Source organism: Neofelis nebulosa, chromosome 3 (genome assembly GCF_028018385.1).
Source record: "Neofelis nebulosa isolate mNeoNeb1 chromosome 3, mNeoNeb1.pri, whole genome shotgun sequence".
In the NCBI taxonomy this organism is placed as follows: domain Eukaryota; kingdom Metazoa; phylum Chordata; class Mammalia; order Carnivora; family Felidae; genus Neofelis; species Neofelis nebulosa.
Window position 1 is genome coordinate 44701422 of NC_080784.1, and position 16309 is coordinate 44717730.

At 36.2% G+C, this 16309-nt stretch overlaps 1 protein-coding gene across 6 annotated transcripts in view; it reads right to left on the bottom strand.

Annotated features, from left to right (window-relative positions):
• The window catches only part of ADAM32 (ADAM metallopeptidase domain 32), a 173547-nt gene that overhangs the window by 7868 nt on the left and 149370 nt on the right, over positions 1–16309 (bottom strand). For 4 of the 6 annotated variants that reach the window (XR_009259108.1, XM_058720620.1, XM_058720618.1 and 1 more), the window contains 2 exons: positions 11616–11648; positions 182–220 (listed from right to left, as the gene is read on the bottom strand). Coding sequence is in view for 4 of the 6 variants with exons in the window: in XM_058720620.1 (XP_058576603.1) it covers positions 182–220; positions 11616–11648 (72 nt within the window). In the remaining 2 variants the exon portion in view is untranslated. The remainder of the gene's footprint in view (positions 1–181; positions 221–11615; positions 11649–16309) is intronic. The other 2 variants (XR_009259107.1, XM_058720619.1) reach the window with 1 other exon arrangement.

Sequence of the window (16309 nt, forward strand, 5' to 3'; positions counted from 1 at the left end):
GAGGGAGACACAGAATCTGAAGCAGGCTCCAGGCTCCAAGCTGTCAGCACAGAGCCCGACACGGGGCTCAAACTCACGAACCATGAGATCATGACCTGAGCCGAAGTCAAACGCTCAACTGACTGAGCCACCCAGGTGCCCCCACATACTTACTTTAAAAGACACCTCCTAATTTACTTACCTGACTGTATCTGTTTGGCTGCTGCTTTCTGATCTGGATCTAAATGAGAATGAAAATAATGCTTTCCAAGTTAATATTAAAAAAATATGCATCCATAACAAATGAATGTCAGACTATTTTGTAACCTGCATTAACTCTTTTATATCACTAATTGCCACTAATGAATAATTTTAAGAGATTACTAAATTGAAGTATGCAATTAATATTCTTATTTATACACATACCATATCCATAAAGAATATAAATATCAAATCCCCAGTAGGGAAAGGAGTAAGAGAACAGATTAGTTTTCTCCTTTTTACTTGCCAGGATATGCTCAATTTTAAATGCCTGATTCTGGCCTTCAAGTTCCAATCTAATGTTTTACCCACTGATAAACAAATTATTACAGGTCATGATTTAAAACCCTCACTGACTTCTAGATAATCAAGCTGACTGCGCTGACAAGGTAGCTTCCCCCTTCTACCATGCACAGAGAAATAGTAAAAAAATAACACAAAATACTAGCCAAAATTTAAAAGAAGAAAGGGAAATTTCCCATGATAGTATTAAAAAGAGAGAAAACTGTAAGCATGAAAAGTAAATAGGAACTAAAGCTGAGTGACTCCTGGGGCGCCTGGGTGGCTCCGTCGGTGAAGCATCCGACTTCGGCTCAGGTCACAATCTCGCAGTCCGTGAGTTTGAGCCCCGCGTCGGGTTCTGTGCTGACTGCTCAGAGCCTGGAGCCTACTTCTGATTGATTCTGTGTCTCCCTCTCTCTCTCTGACCCTCCCCCATTCATGCTCTGTCTCTCTCTGTCTCAAAAAAAAAAATAAATAAACGTTAAAAAAAAAAAGCTGAGTGACTCCAGAAGTAGGTGAATTAGTCATCCACATAGCCAATAAGGAGTTGAGCCCTCCTAGAAATCTTACACTGACTCCTTCTCTAAACTTGGAACCCATAAAAGAGGGATAGTAAAATCTGCTACTATTAATCTTTGAGATGCAGCAAGGTAATTGTTTCAAAAGTGTAGATGGAAAAGGATCACCTAGAGACATAGAAACTCTAAGTGCTTCAAATGGTTTAAGGATGTGGATGGAAAAAATATCAAATAGAGAAACAGCAACCTCAAGCCTTATGAGTTTTAGGTTTAGGATACAGGCCCATGCTTCCTATGAATTCTAGATCTCCAGGTATAACAAATGTAAGCATTTATGACTTAGGAGAGTAACACATGAAATAATCTCCTCAAGGAAGATTCTACAAAGCAGGATACACAGAAATCTCATGATATAATTATGGGTGCTTAAGGTGGCCTTACAATCAAAGAAAAAAAGCCACTGAGAGTTAGTGTCCACAGGCAGAGAAAAGTAAAGAATTCATACATAAAAAAAATTACAAGTAACAGACCAAAAAAAAAAAAAAAAGAAAAGAAAGAAAAAAAAGAATGTTTGGGATTTCCATAGAGACCAATAAAGAAACAGAACTCATTAAACAAAAAATGAAAGAACTGGAAAAAAAGGATTACTGATTTTTTAATTGTTTAGGGAAATCACCCAGAACACTTAACAGAAATGTAATAAAATATAAAAAGACCAGTTAAGAAACATGAAGGAGTTCAGACACAGAAGATTTAGAATGACAGAGACTCAATATTTGAAGAGAAAACATCTAGGACTTTTCCAAACTTGAAATTGTGAGTCTTCTCACTTAAAGAAAATACTGAATTTGGTACAGGGGTTAAAAAAAAAAAATCTCGGGAAGGAGCGAAGATGGCGGACAGCATGGAAGTTTTTTGTGTCTCACATCCATGAAATACAGCCAGACCAACACTAAACCATCTTACACACCTAGAAAACTGATTGGAGGATTAACACAACAATCTGCACAATCTGAACCACAGAATTCAGCAGGTACACGGTACAGAGAGGTGAATTTGGGGAGTGAGAAGCCACAAAAGGTAGGGAACTGCTTTTGCGGGCAGAGGATGGAGACTGGGGAGGGGGGAGAATACGGGAAAAGCACCCCTCCTCAAAAGCAGCTGGAGAGAAAGTGGAAAATTGGAAACAGCCGCAGGGACTAAACTATAAAGGGAGAAAGGAGAAAGGAGAGGGTTTAAATTCCATTAAGACTGTAAACAAGGGGAGTGCAAAGGCTGCAACTCTGCAGCTCGATACCTGGCAGTGCCCTGGTGGGAAGGGCAAATCCCCAGGAACAGACTGGGGTCCAGGAGGTTCTCGAGCCACACTGGGAAAAGCAGTTCCACAGCTGGAAGGACATTTGGTACAGACTGTTGAAGCCACCTGGTCCCAACAGACCCCAGAAGGTGGCCACATTCGCTGGTGCTGGAGCAACAGACCCCAGAAGGTGGCCACATTCGCTGGTGCTGGAGCAAGGTCATTAAGGTTGAAGCCTGGTGCCAGATGTGTGTTGTGATTTTCCATAATCCCTGAAACACTGCTGCTACACTGTCTCACGAACATTTTCTGGGGTGGGCTGGCACCTGGCCACAGTCTCAGGGTACAGGCAGCAGCAGGGTCCAGCGGGCATTCCTGGGTGCAGCCGACATTTGGCCATTGCTCATTTGGCCATTGCTTGGTGAGACCCTCCTACAGAGGGGTGGAACAGGTCAAAGCTGCAGTCCTTTGGAAGTAAGGGGCCAGGGAAAACAGCCACATCTGAGACAAAACTCAGGAGAGAGGTACTTCCTGGAGCCTGGTCACAGAGTGAAAAAGCAGGGAGTGGACAAGAACTGAAGACAGAGGACGGGTGTGCGATCTGGTAGAACAGACTGGGTAGCTGGGTGGGGCCATTTTCACTGCTCAAGTGCATGCACATATGCACCTACGAGCCCCACAACAATACACCCCAGTAGGCTAACAGCACCATCTAGTGGAGAGCGGAGCTGTTACACTGAGCCCTGCCCAACTGGGCCACTTGGCTCTTCAAGAACAGAAGTCTCACCACTGGCTTAATTTATGGACTATAAAGAGCTATGTACTCTGACTTCTAGGGGAAAAGAAAGCAATTTCAGTCCTACTTCAATCTGTTACCAGGTTCATCTATTCAAGTTTCTTTCTTTTTTCTTTTTCTCTTTTACAATTCTTTTTTCTTGAATACAGAAACAGAAAAAATTTACTTTTGTTTTCAATTTCTATTAAAATATTTTTCTTTAATTTTTATTACTATATTTTTTACTTTTGTGTAAATTTTTTTCAATTTCTACTTTACTTCCATCATTTTATTTTAGTCTACTTCAGTGTATTCACCTTTTAAAAATTTCAAACGATTTTTTTTTCTTTTTTCTCTTTTTGTTTCTTTTCTTTTTCTTGAATCCACAAAGAGAAAGACTTCATTTTTACTTTCAATTTCTATTAAAAATATTTTTATTTAATTTTTAATACTATTTTTTGCTTTTATGTAAATTTTTTCAAATTCTATTTTACTTCCATTATTTTATTTTAGTCTACTACAGTGTATTCACTTTTTCAAATTTTCAAACTATTTCTTTTTTCTTTTCTTTTTTTCTTTTTTTATCTTTTTTCTCTTTTTCATTTCTTTTCTTTTTTCTTAAATACAGAAAAAGAAAAAATTCATATTTATTTTTAAATTTTATTAAAAATATTTTTCTTTAATTTTTTTCTACTATATTCTTTATTTTTCTATATATTTTTTCAAATTCTATTTCACCCCCATCATCTCATTTTAGTCTACTTCAGTGTATTCATTTTTTCAAATTCTCAAACGATTTCCTTTTTTTTCTCCCCCCTTTTTATTTTCTCTAATTGTCAAACCACCTTCAATATCCAGACCAAAACACACCTAGGATCTAGCATCATATATTTGATTTTTGTGTGTGTGTGTTAAATTTTTATTTTTAAATTTTTTTAATTTTAATTTTTTTAATTTCAATTTTTCTACCTCATTAATTCCTTTTCTCCCTTCAAAATGACAAAACGAAGGAATTCACTGGAAAAGAAAGAGCACGAAGAAACAACAGCTAGGGATTTAACCAACACAGATACAAGCAAGATGGCTGAACCAGAATTTAGAATCACAATAATAAGAATACTAGCTGGAGTCAAAAATAGATTAGAATCCCTTTCTGCAGAGATAAAAGAAGTAAAAAATAACCAAAATGAAATTAAAAATGCTGTAACTGAGCTGCAATCACGGATGGCTGCAGCAGCGGCAAGGATGGACAAAGCAGAACAGAGAATCAGCAATATAGAAGACAAACTTATAAAGAATAATGAAGCAGAAAAAAAGAGGGAGATTAAGGGAAAAGAGCACAATTTAAGAATTAGAGAAATCGGGGCACCTGGGTGGCTCAGCCGGTTAAGCGGCCGAATTAGGCTCAGGTCATGATCTCACGGTCCATGAGTCCGAGCCCCACATCAGGCTCTGTGCTGACAGCTCAGAACCTGGAGCCTGTTTCAGATTCTGTGTCTCCCTCTCCCTGACCCTCCCCCGTTCATGCTCTGTCTCTCTCTGTCCCAAAAATAAATAAACGTTAAAAAAAATTAAAAAAAAAAAAGAATTAGAGAAATCAAGGACTCATTAAAAAGGAACAACATCAGAATCATAGGGGTCCCAGAAGAAGAAGAGAGAGAAAGGGTTATGTGAACAAATCATAGTGGAAAACTTTCCTAACATGGGGAAAGACAGATATCAAAATCCAGGAAGCACAGAGAACCCCCCATTACATTCAACAAAAACCGACCATCAACAAGGCATATCATAGTCAAATTCACAAAATACTCAGACAAGGAGAGAATCATGAAAGCAGCAAGGGAAAAAAAAGTCCCTAACCTACAAGGGAAGACATATGAGGTTTGCAGCAGACCTATCCACAGAAACTTGGCAGGCCAGAAAGGAGTGGCAGGATATATTCAACGTGCTGAATCAGAAAACCATGCAGCCAAGAGTTCTTTATCCAGCAAGGCTGTCATTCAAAACAGAAAGAGAGATAAAAAGTTTCCCACACAAACAAAACTTAAAGGAGTTTGTGACCACTAAACCAGCCCTCTAAGAAATTTTAATGGGGACTCTCTGAAGGGAGAAAAGATGGGGGAAAAACAAATAAATAAAGACCAAAAGCAACAAAGACTAGAAAGGACCAGAGAATGCCACCAGAAACTCTACAATCAACATAATGCAATAAATTCATATCTTTCATACTCACTTTAAACGTCAATGGACTCAATGCTCCAATCAAAAGACACAGGGTAACAGAATGGGTAAGAAAACAAGATCCATCTATATGCTGTTTACAAGAGACCCACTTTAGACCTAAAGACACTTTCAGATTGAAAATAAGGGGATGGAGAACCATCTATCATGCTAATGGTCAACAAAAGAAAGCCGGAGTAGCCATACTTATATCAGACAATCTAGACTTTAAAATAAAGACTGTATCAAGACATGAAGAAGGGCATTATATCATAATCAAGGGGTCTATCCCCCAAGAAGACCTAACAACTGTAAACATTTATGCACCTAATGTGAAAGCACCCAAATATATAAATCAGTTAATCACAAACTCATCGATAGTAATACCATAATAGTAGGAGACTTCAACACCCCACTCACAGGAATGGACAGATCATCTAATCAAAAACTCAACAAGGAAACAGTGGCTTTGAATGACACATTGGACCAGATGGACTTAACAGATATATTCAGAACATTTTATCCTAAAGCAGCAGAATATACATTCTTCTCCAGTGCATATGGAATGTTCTCCAGAATAGACCATATACTGGGACACAAATCAGCCCTAAGTAAGTACAAAAAGATCATACCGTGCATATTTTCAGACCACAACGCTATGAAACTCGAAATCAACCACAAAAAAATTTGGGAAAGGTAACAAATATTTGGAGACTGAAGAACATCACTAAAGAATGAATGGGCTAACCAAGCAGTCAAAGAGGAAATTAAAAAGTATATTCCTAAACACCACAACCCAAAACCTCTGGGATGCAGCAAAGGCGGTTATAAGAGGACAGTATATAGCAATCCAGGCCTTCCTAAAGAAGGAAGAAAGGTCTCAGATACACAACCTAACCTTACACCTCAAAGAGCTGGGAAAAGAGCAACAAACGAAATCCAAAACCAGCAGAACACAGGAAATAATAAAGATAAGAGCAGAAATTAATGCTATCGAAACCAAAAAAAGCAGAACAGATCAATGACACCAGAAGCTGGTTCTTTGAAAGAATTAACAAAATTGATAAACACCTAGCCAGTTTGATCAAAAAGAAAAAGGAAAGGACCCAAATAAATAAAATCAAGAATGAAAGAGGAGAGATCACAACCAACACAGCAGAAATAAAAACAATAATAAGACAATATTATGAGCAATATATGCCAATAAAATCAGTAATCTGGAAGGAAAGGACAAATTTCTAGAAACATATACACTACCAAAACTGAAAGAGGAAGAAATAGAAAATTTGAACAGACCCATAACCCATAAACAGACCCATAAAGTAAAGAAATCGAATTAGTAATCAAAAATCTGCCAAACGACAAGAGTCCAGGGCCAGATGGCTTTCCAGGGGAATTCTACCAAACATTTAAGGAAGAGTTAACACCTATTCTCTTGAAACTGTTCCAAAAAATAGAAATGGAAGGAAAACTTCCAAACTCTTTCTATGAAACCACCATTACCTTGATTCCAAAACCAGACAGAGACCACACTAAAAAGGAGAACTATAGACCCATTTCCCTGATGAACATGGATGCAAAAATCTTCAACAAGATATTAGCCAACCAGATCCAACAACACATTAAAAAAATTATTCACCACGACCAAGCAGGATTTATACCTGGGATGCAGGGCTGGTTCAATACCCATAAAACAATCAACATGATTCATCACATCAATAAAAGAAAGGACAAGAACCATTTGATCCTCTCAATAGATGCAGAGAAAGCATTTGACAAAATACAGCATGCTTTCTTGATAAAAACCCTCAAGAAAGTAGGGATAGAAAGAGCATACCTCGAGATCATAAAACCCATATGTGAAGGATCCACCGCTAATATCATCCTCAATGGGGAAAAACTGACAGCTCTCCCCCTAAGGTCAGGAACAAGACAGGGATGACACCTCTCACCACTGTTATTCAACATACTATTTGGAAGTCTTAGCCTCTGCAATCAGACAACACAAAGAAATAAAAGGCATCCAAATCGGCCAGGAGGAGGTCAAACTTTCACTCTGCACAGATGACATGATACTCTATATGGAAAACCCAAAAGATTTCACCAAAAAACTGCTAGAACTGATTCATGAATTCAGCAAAGTTGCAGGATATAAAGTCAATGTACAGAAATCGGTTGCATTTCTATACACCAAAAATGAAGCAACAGAAAGAGAAATCAAGGAACTGATCCATTTACAGTTGCACCAAAAACCATAAAATACCTAGGAATAAATCTAACCAAAGAGGTGAAAAATCTATACACTGAAAACTATAGAAAGCTTATGAAAGAAATTGAAGAAGACACAAAAAAATGGAAAAAGATTCCATGCTCCTGGATAGCAAGAACAAATATTGTTAAAATGTCGATACTACCCAAAGCAATCTACATATTCAATGCAATCCCTATCAAAGTAACACCAGCATTCTTTACAGAGCTAGAACAAATAATCCTAAAATTTGTATGGAACCAGAAAAGACCCCAAATAGCCAAAGCGATCTTGAAAAAGAAAACCAAAACAGGAGGCATCACAATCCCAGACTTCACGCTATACTACAGAGCTGTAATCATCAGGACAGTATGGTATTGGGACAAGAACAGACACTTAGAGCAATAGAATAGAATAGAGAACCCAGAAATGGACCCACAAACGTATGGCCAACTAATCTTTGACAAAGCAGGAAAGAATATCCAATGGAATAAAGACAGTCTCTTCAGCAAGTGATGCTGGGAAAACTGGACAGTGACATGCAGAAGAATGAACCTGGACAACTTTCTTACACCGTACACAAAAATAAACTCAAAATGGATGAAGGTCCTAAATGTAAGACAGGAAGTCATCAAAATCCTCGAGGAGAAAGCAGGGAAAAACCTCTTTGATCTTGGCCGCAGCAACTTCTTACTCCACATGTCTCTCTCTGGAGGCAAGGGAAACAAAAGCAAAAATGAACTACTGGGACCTCATCAAAATAAAAAGCTTCTGCACAGCAAAAGAAACAATCAGCAAAACTAAAAGGCAACCGACAGAATGGGAGAAGATATTGCAAATGACATATCAGATAAAGGGTTAGTATCCAAAATGTATAAAGAACTTATCAAACTCAACATCCAAAAAACAAAGAATACAGTGAAGAAATGGGCAAAAGACATGAATAGACACTTCTCCAAAGAAGACATCCAGATGGCCAACCAGCACATGAAAAAATGCTCAACATCACTCATCATCAGGGAAATACAAATCAAAACCACAATGAGATACCACCTGATACCTGTCAGAATGGCTAACATTAACAACTCAGGCGACAACAGATGTTGGCGAGGATGCGGAGAAAGGATCTCTTTTGCATTTTTGGTGGGAATGCAAGCTGGTGCAGCCACTCTGGAAAACAGTATGGAGGTTCCTCAAAAAACTAAAAATAGAACTACCCTACAACCCAGCAATTGCACTACTAGGCATTTATCCAAGGGATAAAGGTGTACTGTTTTGAAGGGGCACATGCACCCCCATGTTTATAGCAGTGCTATCAACAATAGCCAAAGTATGGAAAGAGCCCAAATGTCCATTGATGGATGAATGGATAAAGAAGAAGTGGTATATATATACAATGGAGTATTACTCGGCAATCAAAAAGAATGAAATTTTGCCATTTGTAACTACATGGATGGAACTGGAGGGTATTAAGGTAAGTGAAATTAGTCAGAGAAAGACAAAACTCATATGACTTCACTCATATGAGGACTTTAAGAGACAAAACAGATGAACATAAGGGATGGGAAATAAAAATAATATAAAAACAGGGAGGGGGACAAAACAGAAGAAACTCATAAATACGGAGAACAAACTGAGGGTTACTAGAGGGGTTGTGGTGGGGGGATGGGCTAAATGGGTAAGGGGCATTAAGGAATCTACTCCTGAAATCATTGTTGCACTATATGCTAACTAACTTGGATGTAAATTTTAAAATATAAAAAAGAAAATTTAAAAAAAAAGAAAAAAATCTCTACAGAATATATTATAATGAAATAACAAGTCTTGGGACAAGAAGAAAATGTAGAGGCTTTTGTTAGGCAGAATTCTAGAGGTGGCTCACTAAGTTCCCCATACTTTGGTTATTCAACTATTCTTCAAAGTACTGAAAAGATTTCCCAGCTCCAAATCCGTTGACCTTAAAAAACAAAGTTTATTTTTGGTGGGCCTGACTCAATCAGATGAGCCCTTCAAAAGTAGAGTATTCTGGGGGCACCTGGGTGGCTCAGTTGGTTAGGCATCTGACTCTTAGTTTTGGCTCAGGTCATGATCTCACAGTGTGTGGGTTCAAGCCCCACATCAGACTCTGCAGTGACAGTGCAGAGACTGCTTGGGATTCTCTCTCTTCCTCTCTCTGCCCATCCCCTGCTCTCTCTTTCTCTCTCTCTCTCAAAATAAATAAACTTAAAAAAAAAGTATTCTGCTGGTGGCAGAAAAGGAAGTAAGAGAGAGTCAAAGCCTAAGGAACAGTTCAACGCCCTTTTTCTTTGAAAATGAAGGGAGGTACATGAGAAATAATGCAGGCAGACTCTAGGAATATGGAGGGACCCTTAGCAGACAGCAAGCAAGTAAATAGGTACCTCAGACCTACAGTTGCAAGAAATTAGATTCTGCTTACAACCTGAATGAGTTAGGAACATAGCCTGGCCTTCAGGCCTTACAGTTAGTCTTGTGAAAACCCAGCCAAATCCACCTGGATTTCTAACTTACAGAACTTTGACATAACGAATAAATATTGTCTTAAGTCACTAGGGTGTGGTAATATGTTATGCAGCAATAGAAATACAACAGATAAACTACAGATAAACTCCTATTAGCCATTAAGGAATAAATGTATAAACACACTAAGAGAAGATTTATCATCATCTTCTAGCAGTAAATGCCAGACTACAATGACATATCTTCAAATAGTCAAGGCAAAATAACTCTCAAATTAAAAGTTCACACTTCATAGACTCTTATTCAAGAATGAAAATAAAGATAATTTCAGGTGGGTAAGATAAATAACTTACTACACAGAGACTCACTGATGGAAATTCTAAGAGACGTACTTCACCAAAAGGGAGATTGAACATAAAAAGATGGAGTGAAATTCAAAAAAGAATAGTGAGCAAATAAAGTGGTAAACATGTAGTGAAATCCTAGTATGTTTTGACTAAATACAATAATGACAATGATGACTTGTTTGCAGGAGGTTAAAATTCAGGAGTAACTAAGTATCAAATAATAATAATAAGAGTGAATAAAAGATTATAGGGTTAAATGGGCTAAGATGTTCTTAGAAAACTGTAAATGCTCATTATAGCCGAAGTTAACATTTAATATCAAAAATTAAATAATAATACAATTCAATCATTAAATAATATCACTAAAAGAATAAAATTAGAACATGTAATGACTAAATTAATAGAAGGAAATAAAAAACAATGAAAGTACAATTGATACAATAGAGTACAAGAAAGTAGAAAAATAAAATACTGGAAAAGTATGAAATATAGAACAAAAAATAATAAAGTGGCAGAATTTAGTCTAAATACATCAGCAAACATGCAAGTATATACACATATTAAATTCAACTATTGAGAAACTCTTGAGATTATATATGTTTAAGCTCCATTGGCAGGTTGTTTTTAAGAAACCACCTTAAATAAAAGATTGAAAGCAAAAGAACTGAAAAATTGTATCATATAAATCTAACAAATAGAATGTTCACACAGCAATTATAAAACAGTGAGGGCTGAATTTATGGGTAAGAAACACTAATGGGGACAAAATACTAACAGCACATTTAGGTCAATATAATTAGTTCTTCCCAATCCATAATTATTATAGATTTTACCTGAGCTCAGTCATGTACAATCTATGAAATGTCAGGTATCTGCTTGTTTATTTACCCAAGCAATACATGAATACAACACAAGTTGGGCTATTTCTAGGCACTATACAGTCTTTTTCTTTACTAATTATGTACATCTTATTTCTTACTAGAGTTGGCTATTTTAGTCCTTGTTTTCTCAGAGTAGGCTTCCAATAACATTTATTAAATGAATAATAGACTAATTTACTAGAAATTAAATTGCTATGTATATTAGTAGCCTGGTTTTCAGTGCATTACTTTACTAATTGCAGCTGTTCAAACAGTATCTAAAAATTATGAATTATTAATTCGTTCTTAATTTACAACATATATTTTAAGACGCCTTTTAATTTACTTACCTGCTAGCATATGTGTGAGTGCTGCCTTCTAACCTGGATATTTAAAAAAATGGAAAATTGTGTCTCATGTTAGTCCTAAGAAAGTCTTGCCAACTACATGAATAAAAGTCAGACCATCTTATAAACAGTATTACCTCTCTTACAAGACTAGTTACCAATAAAGAAAATAATGTTCAAGGTCACTGAACAAAGATAGAAAAAAATAATACTCTTATTTACCCATATACCTCATCCACAAAGAGTGCAAATTTCAAATCCCACAGTGAGGAGACTATCAAATAGGCACAAATTGTTTTTTCCTTATTGCTTCTGAATACAGAATACAGATTTGACCCTGAATGCCTGATTCTGACCTTCATGCCCCAACCTTTAACTTTTATTCATTGATTTAAAAAAAATGCTACATTTGTGAATTAAAAAAAAAAACAACAACAACCATACTGACTTCTAGACAGTCTGGCAGAGTGAGGTGGCAGGGCAATTTCTTTCCCCTTTCCTTCCATTCCTCATAACAGAGGAACTGCTGAAAAAAATAACGCAAACATTTAACACATAACTGAAATTAACAACAAGAAAAGACTTCTCCCAGTGCTAATAAAAATGAAGAAACTGAGAGTTCAAACGGTAAACAGGAGCTAATACTGAATAATTTCAGGGGTATCTAAACCAGTAATAACACTTTTGGGGCTAGAGATTTAATAGCTCTTTCTTAGAAGGAGTTCAAGGCCTTTGCCTCATGGTGGGAAAACCATGAGTTCCTTAATTAAACCTGAGAACCATGAAGAGCCATATCACCCATGAAACAGGAATAATAAAAATTCTGACTAGTGGCCTTTGGAATGCTGGAGGGAAATGAAGATATGAAGATGGGGAAAAATGTATCATTGAAAGAAGTAGGAATCCAAGCCTTTGAAAAGTATAATTTTAGGACCCCAGTTCACACTCCCACAAATTCTTGAACAATTACATGGTAATTATTTTAAATATTTTTGCTTGATAAAAGAAGAAAAAGTGAAACAATCCACATGTATTTTTCTTCAACACAAACATGCAGAATTCTCACAGGAAAACAAAAGACATTGAAGATCAAAGAGTCTGATTACAAACCACTGAGAGCTAATGTGAACATCCACAGCAAAACAATGAATTCACACACCAAAAAACACAAACGATTAAAAAACTTTAATGTAATAATATTCAAAATCTCCATAGAGATCTTTGCAAGAATAGAATCCATAAATCCAGAACAGGACAGTGATGGCAGAAGAAATGGTAAAGTGAAATAAAAAAATCTAACACAATGTGAGGTGTTGAGACAAATACAAAAGTACGGTTACAGACTGTAAAGGCATACTTCCAATTCTGACCAAAATGTAGTTACAGACTTGATTTATCCTCCTGCCTAAAATAACTAAAAATATGGACAAAATATATGAAACCATGATTTTCAGACATTAAATATTAGGCAGCACAGGACAGTGATCTCTGATAGAGGGGAATAAAAAAGGTGAGACCTACTGATTGACCCTTCTTACTGCCTGGTGAGAATTTTCAGCCTATAGCACATCCAGGGGGACCCAGACAAAGCCCAGAATCTCCCTGAGTTGAGCTATTAGAATTGGGAGTCTTGGGAGGCCAAGGCAGCTAGAATTCACAGGGAAAACTCCAGAAAGGGAAAGAGCTGTACACAGAGAGCTCCTGAGATCTGTGGAAGATCCCTCTTGTGTCTTCTGCAAAGTACTGATTATTGAACACACATGAGGAAACTACCTAAGCCAGAGAAATATTATTTGAAATTGAGCAATCTTTTGTGTTCACATAGGGACAGGAAAAGCTTATGTTCCCACCACCTGAGTTTCAAACTATTATGCTATGGAGAATTGGGTAGAGTTACTCAAAAGGGTATTGCCTCAGTAATGGTGACTGTTTTGATCCCACTTAACAAAGCATTAAAAACAATGGTGTTAGACCAATTGGATATTCTTACACAGAAAACAACCACTTTATCCATACCTTTTAACCCATACAAAAGTTAATTCAAATCATATATAGGCCTAAATGCAAAACCTAAAACTATAAAACTTTAGAAGAAAATTTTTATGAATTTTGGTTAGGCAAATATTTCCTAAACACAAAACCAAAAACATGATATATAAAAGAAGAAATTGATACATTGAATGTCATCAAAATTTAAACTTTTTGTTCTTTGAAAGGATGAAAAAAAATAAGTCTTAGACTACTCCTAATCTACGTATTTGCAAATCATATATATAATAAGACTTATATCCAGAATATATACAGAACACTCAGAATGCAATCATAAGAAAACAACTCATTTAAGAATGACCACAAGATCTGAACTCAGGAATAAAAAAGATAAGCCAACCAAAAAATGGAGCCTTCCAGCTGGAACCACCATCTTCCATAGTTTTTCAAAATGACCAACACAAAGGGAAAGAGGAGTGGCACCAGCTATACATTCTTTGCGCCTTTTAGAAAACATGGAGTTGTTCTTTAGCCACACATGTGAATCTACAATTAATATATTTATAGACATCAAGGGAATGGGCACAGTTCAAAACAGAATGTCCCACAAATGTTAACATGGCAAAATTGAGTCTACAATGTACCTAGCATGCTATGATTAAGGGCAAAATTCATGCCAAGAGAATTAATGCACCCAATGAGCATATCAGGCACTCTAAAAGCCGAGAATGCCTCCTGAAACGCGTGAAGGAAAATGGTCAGAGAAAGAAGGAAGCCAAAAAGAAACGTACTTGGGTTCCACTGAAGCACCAATCTGCTCCACCCAGAGGAGCACATTTTGTGAGAATCAACTGAAAGGTGCCTGAGCTGTTGGAACCCATTCCCTATGAAATCATGGCACAATAGGTACAAAAATAAATAAGTAAAAGACTTCTAAACTGTAAGTTAATTAATTAATTACTTAATTTTAAAATGGGCCAAAGATTTGCACACACACTTCTCCAAAAAAGTACATATAACAACAAAAAAACACATGAAAAAACTGACAATTTCATTAGTCATTAGAGAAATGTGAATTAAAACCACAATGAGATGCCACTACACACTATCAGAATTGTTAAAATTTTAAAAATAAATATATTACCATATCAAGTGTCAGCAAGAATGTGGAGGAACTAGAATTCTCACATTCTAGTGGCTGGAATATAAGATGGTACAACTGCTTTGAAAAACAACTCAGCACTTTCTTTAGAAGTCAAATATATCTACCATATTGCCCTACCATTTTATTCTTGGGTATTAACCCAAGAAAAAGAAAGCACATATTCCCAGAGATTTGCATATAAATGTCCATAGTGGCTTTACTTATAATAAGCTAAAATATGGAAACAACCCAAACATATATCAACCAATGAATGGATAAACAAATTATGCTGTATTTGCACAACTGAATACCTATCAGCAATAAAAAAAGAAGTACTGATATACATCAGAACATGAATGAATTGCAAAATAATTACAGTGATAGAATAAACCAGACAAAAATAAAGAGCACATACTGTAGGATTCCATTTATATAAAATTCTAGAAAATGCAAATTAAACTATACTGACAGAAAGCAGTTCAGCAGTAGTCTGAGGATAAAGGAGATGGAAGAGGCAGGAGTAGAGATTACCAAGGAACACAAGGAAGCTTTTGGGCATGACCGATATCTTCATAACCTTGATTGTGGTGATGGTTTCATGAGTTTCATGGGTGTTACTTTTCAAACTATCAAAACATACCAGATTATGCGCTTAAAGCATATGCAATTTACTGTATATCAATTATACCTCAATAAATCTGTATATTTATAAAAAAAAACAAGCACATAACAACATAGATGAATCTCAAATGCATTATCCTGAGGGAAAGAAGGCAGACTCAAAAGACTACATACTGTACAATTTCATTTATACAAAGTTCTGGAATAGGCAAAACTACAGCAAAAAATACAGATCTGTTAGTGAGAGGAGCAGGAGGTGGAGTTAAGGGAATTTGTGGGGTAATGGAATTGTTCTGCATTTTATTGCAGTCATGGTATGCATATGGATTTGTTACTATGTATTTGTTAAACTCAGAGAATCACACACACTAAGAATATTAATTTTACTATATGTAAAGTATAGCTCAGTTTTTAAAAGCCTCATTCTAGTGTCAAAAGGATAGAAAAAATGGAGGAGGAAGTGGAGGAGAAGGTGATTAATGAAGAGAAGGAAAACAACCATCATCATCACCACCACCATGAATGTCAGAATAGAAAACCCTAAAATATAGGACTTGCAGAAAGATAAAAGAGAGAGGTAAGAGTCAATCATTGAAGAGATCATTGAGAATTTTCTAAAATTGAAGAAAAACTTTATAATTAAAGATTATGCTGAGTTCAGAGCTGGATAAATAAAAACAAATTCATCACAACAGGTAATAATTTAATAACATAAGACTTTGGACAGAAGAATACTTGGGAACCTAACTTAAAGAAGAAATACAGTTTAAGCATAAGGTAAAAATAAATTAAGTCGGCAACAGACATCAACAACAGTACATGCCAGAATTCAATGGCATATCACAAGAGGGCTTACAGAAATAATTGTTCGCCTAAAATTCTATACCCATACAAGAGTGAAAATGAAATAAAGCCATTTTCAGGCATGTAAGTCAAACAGATT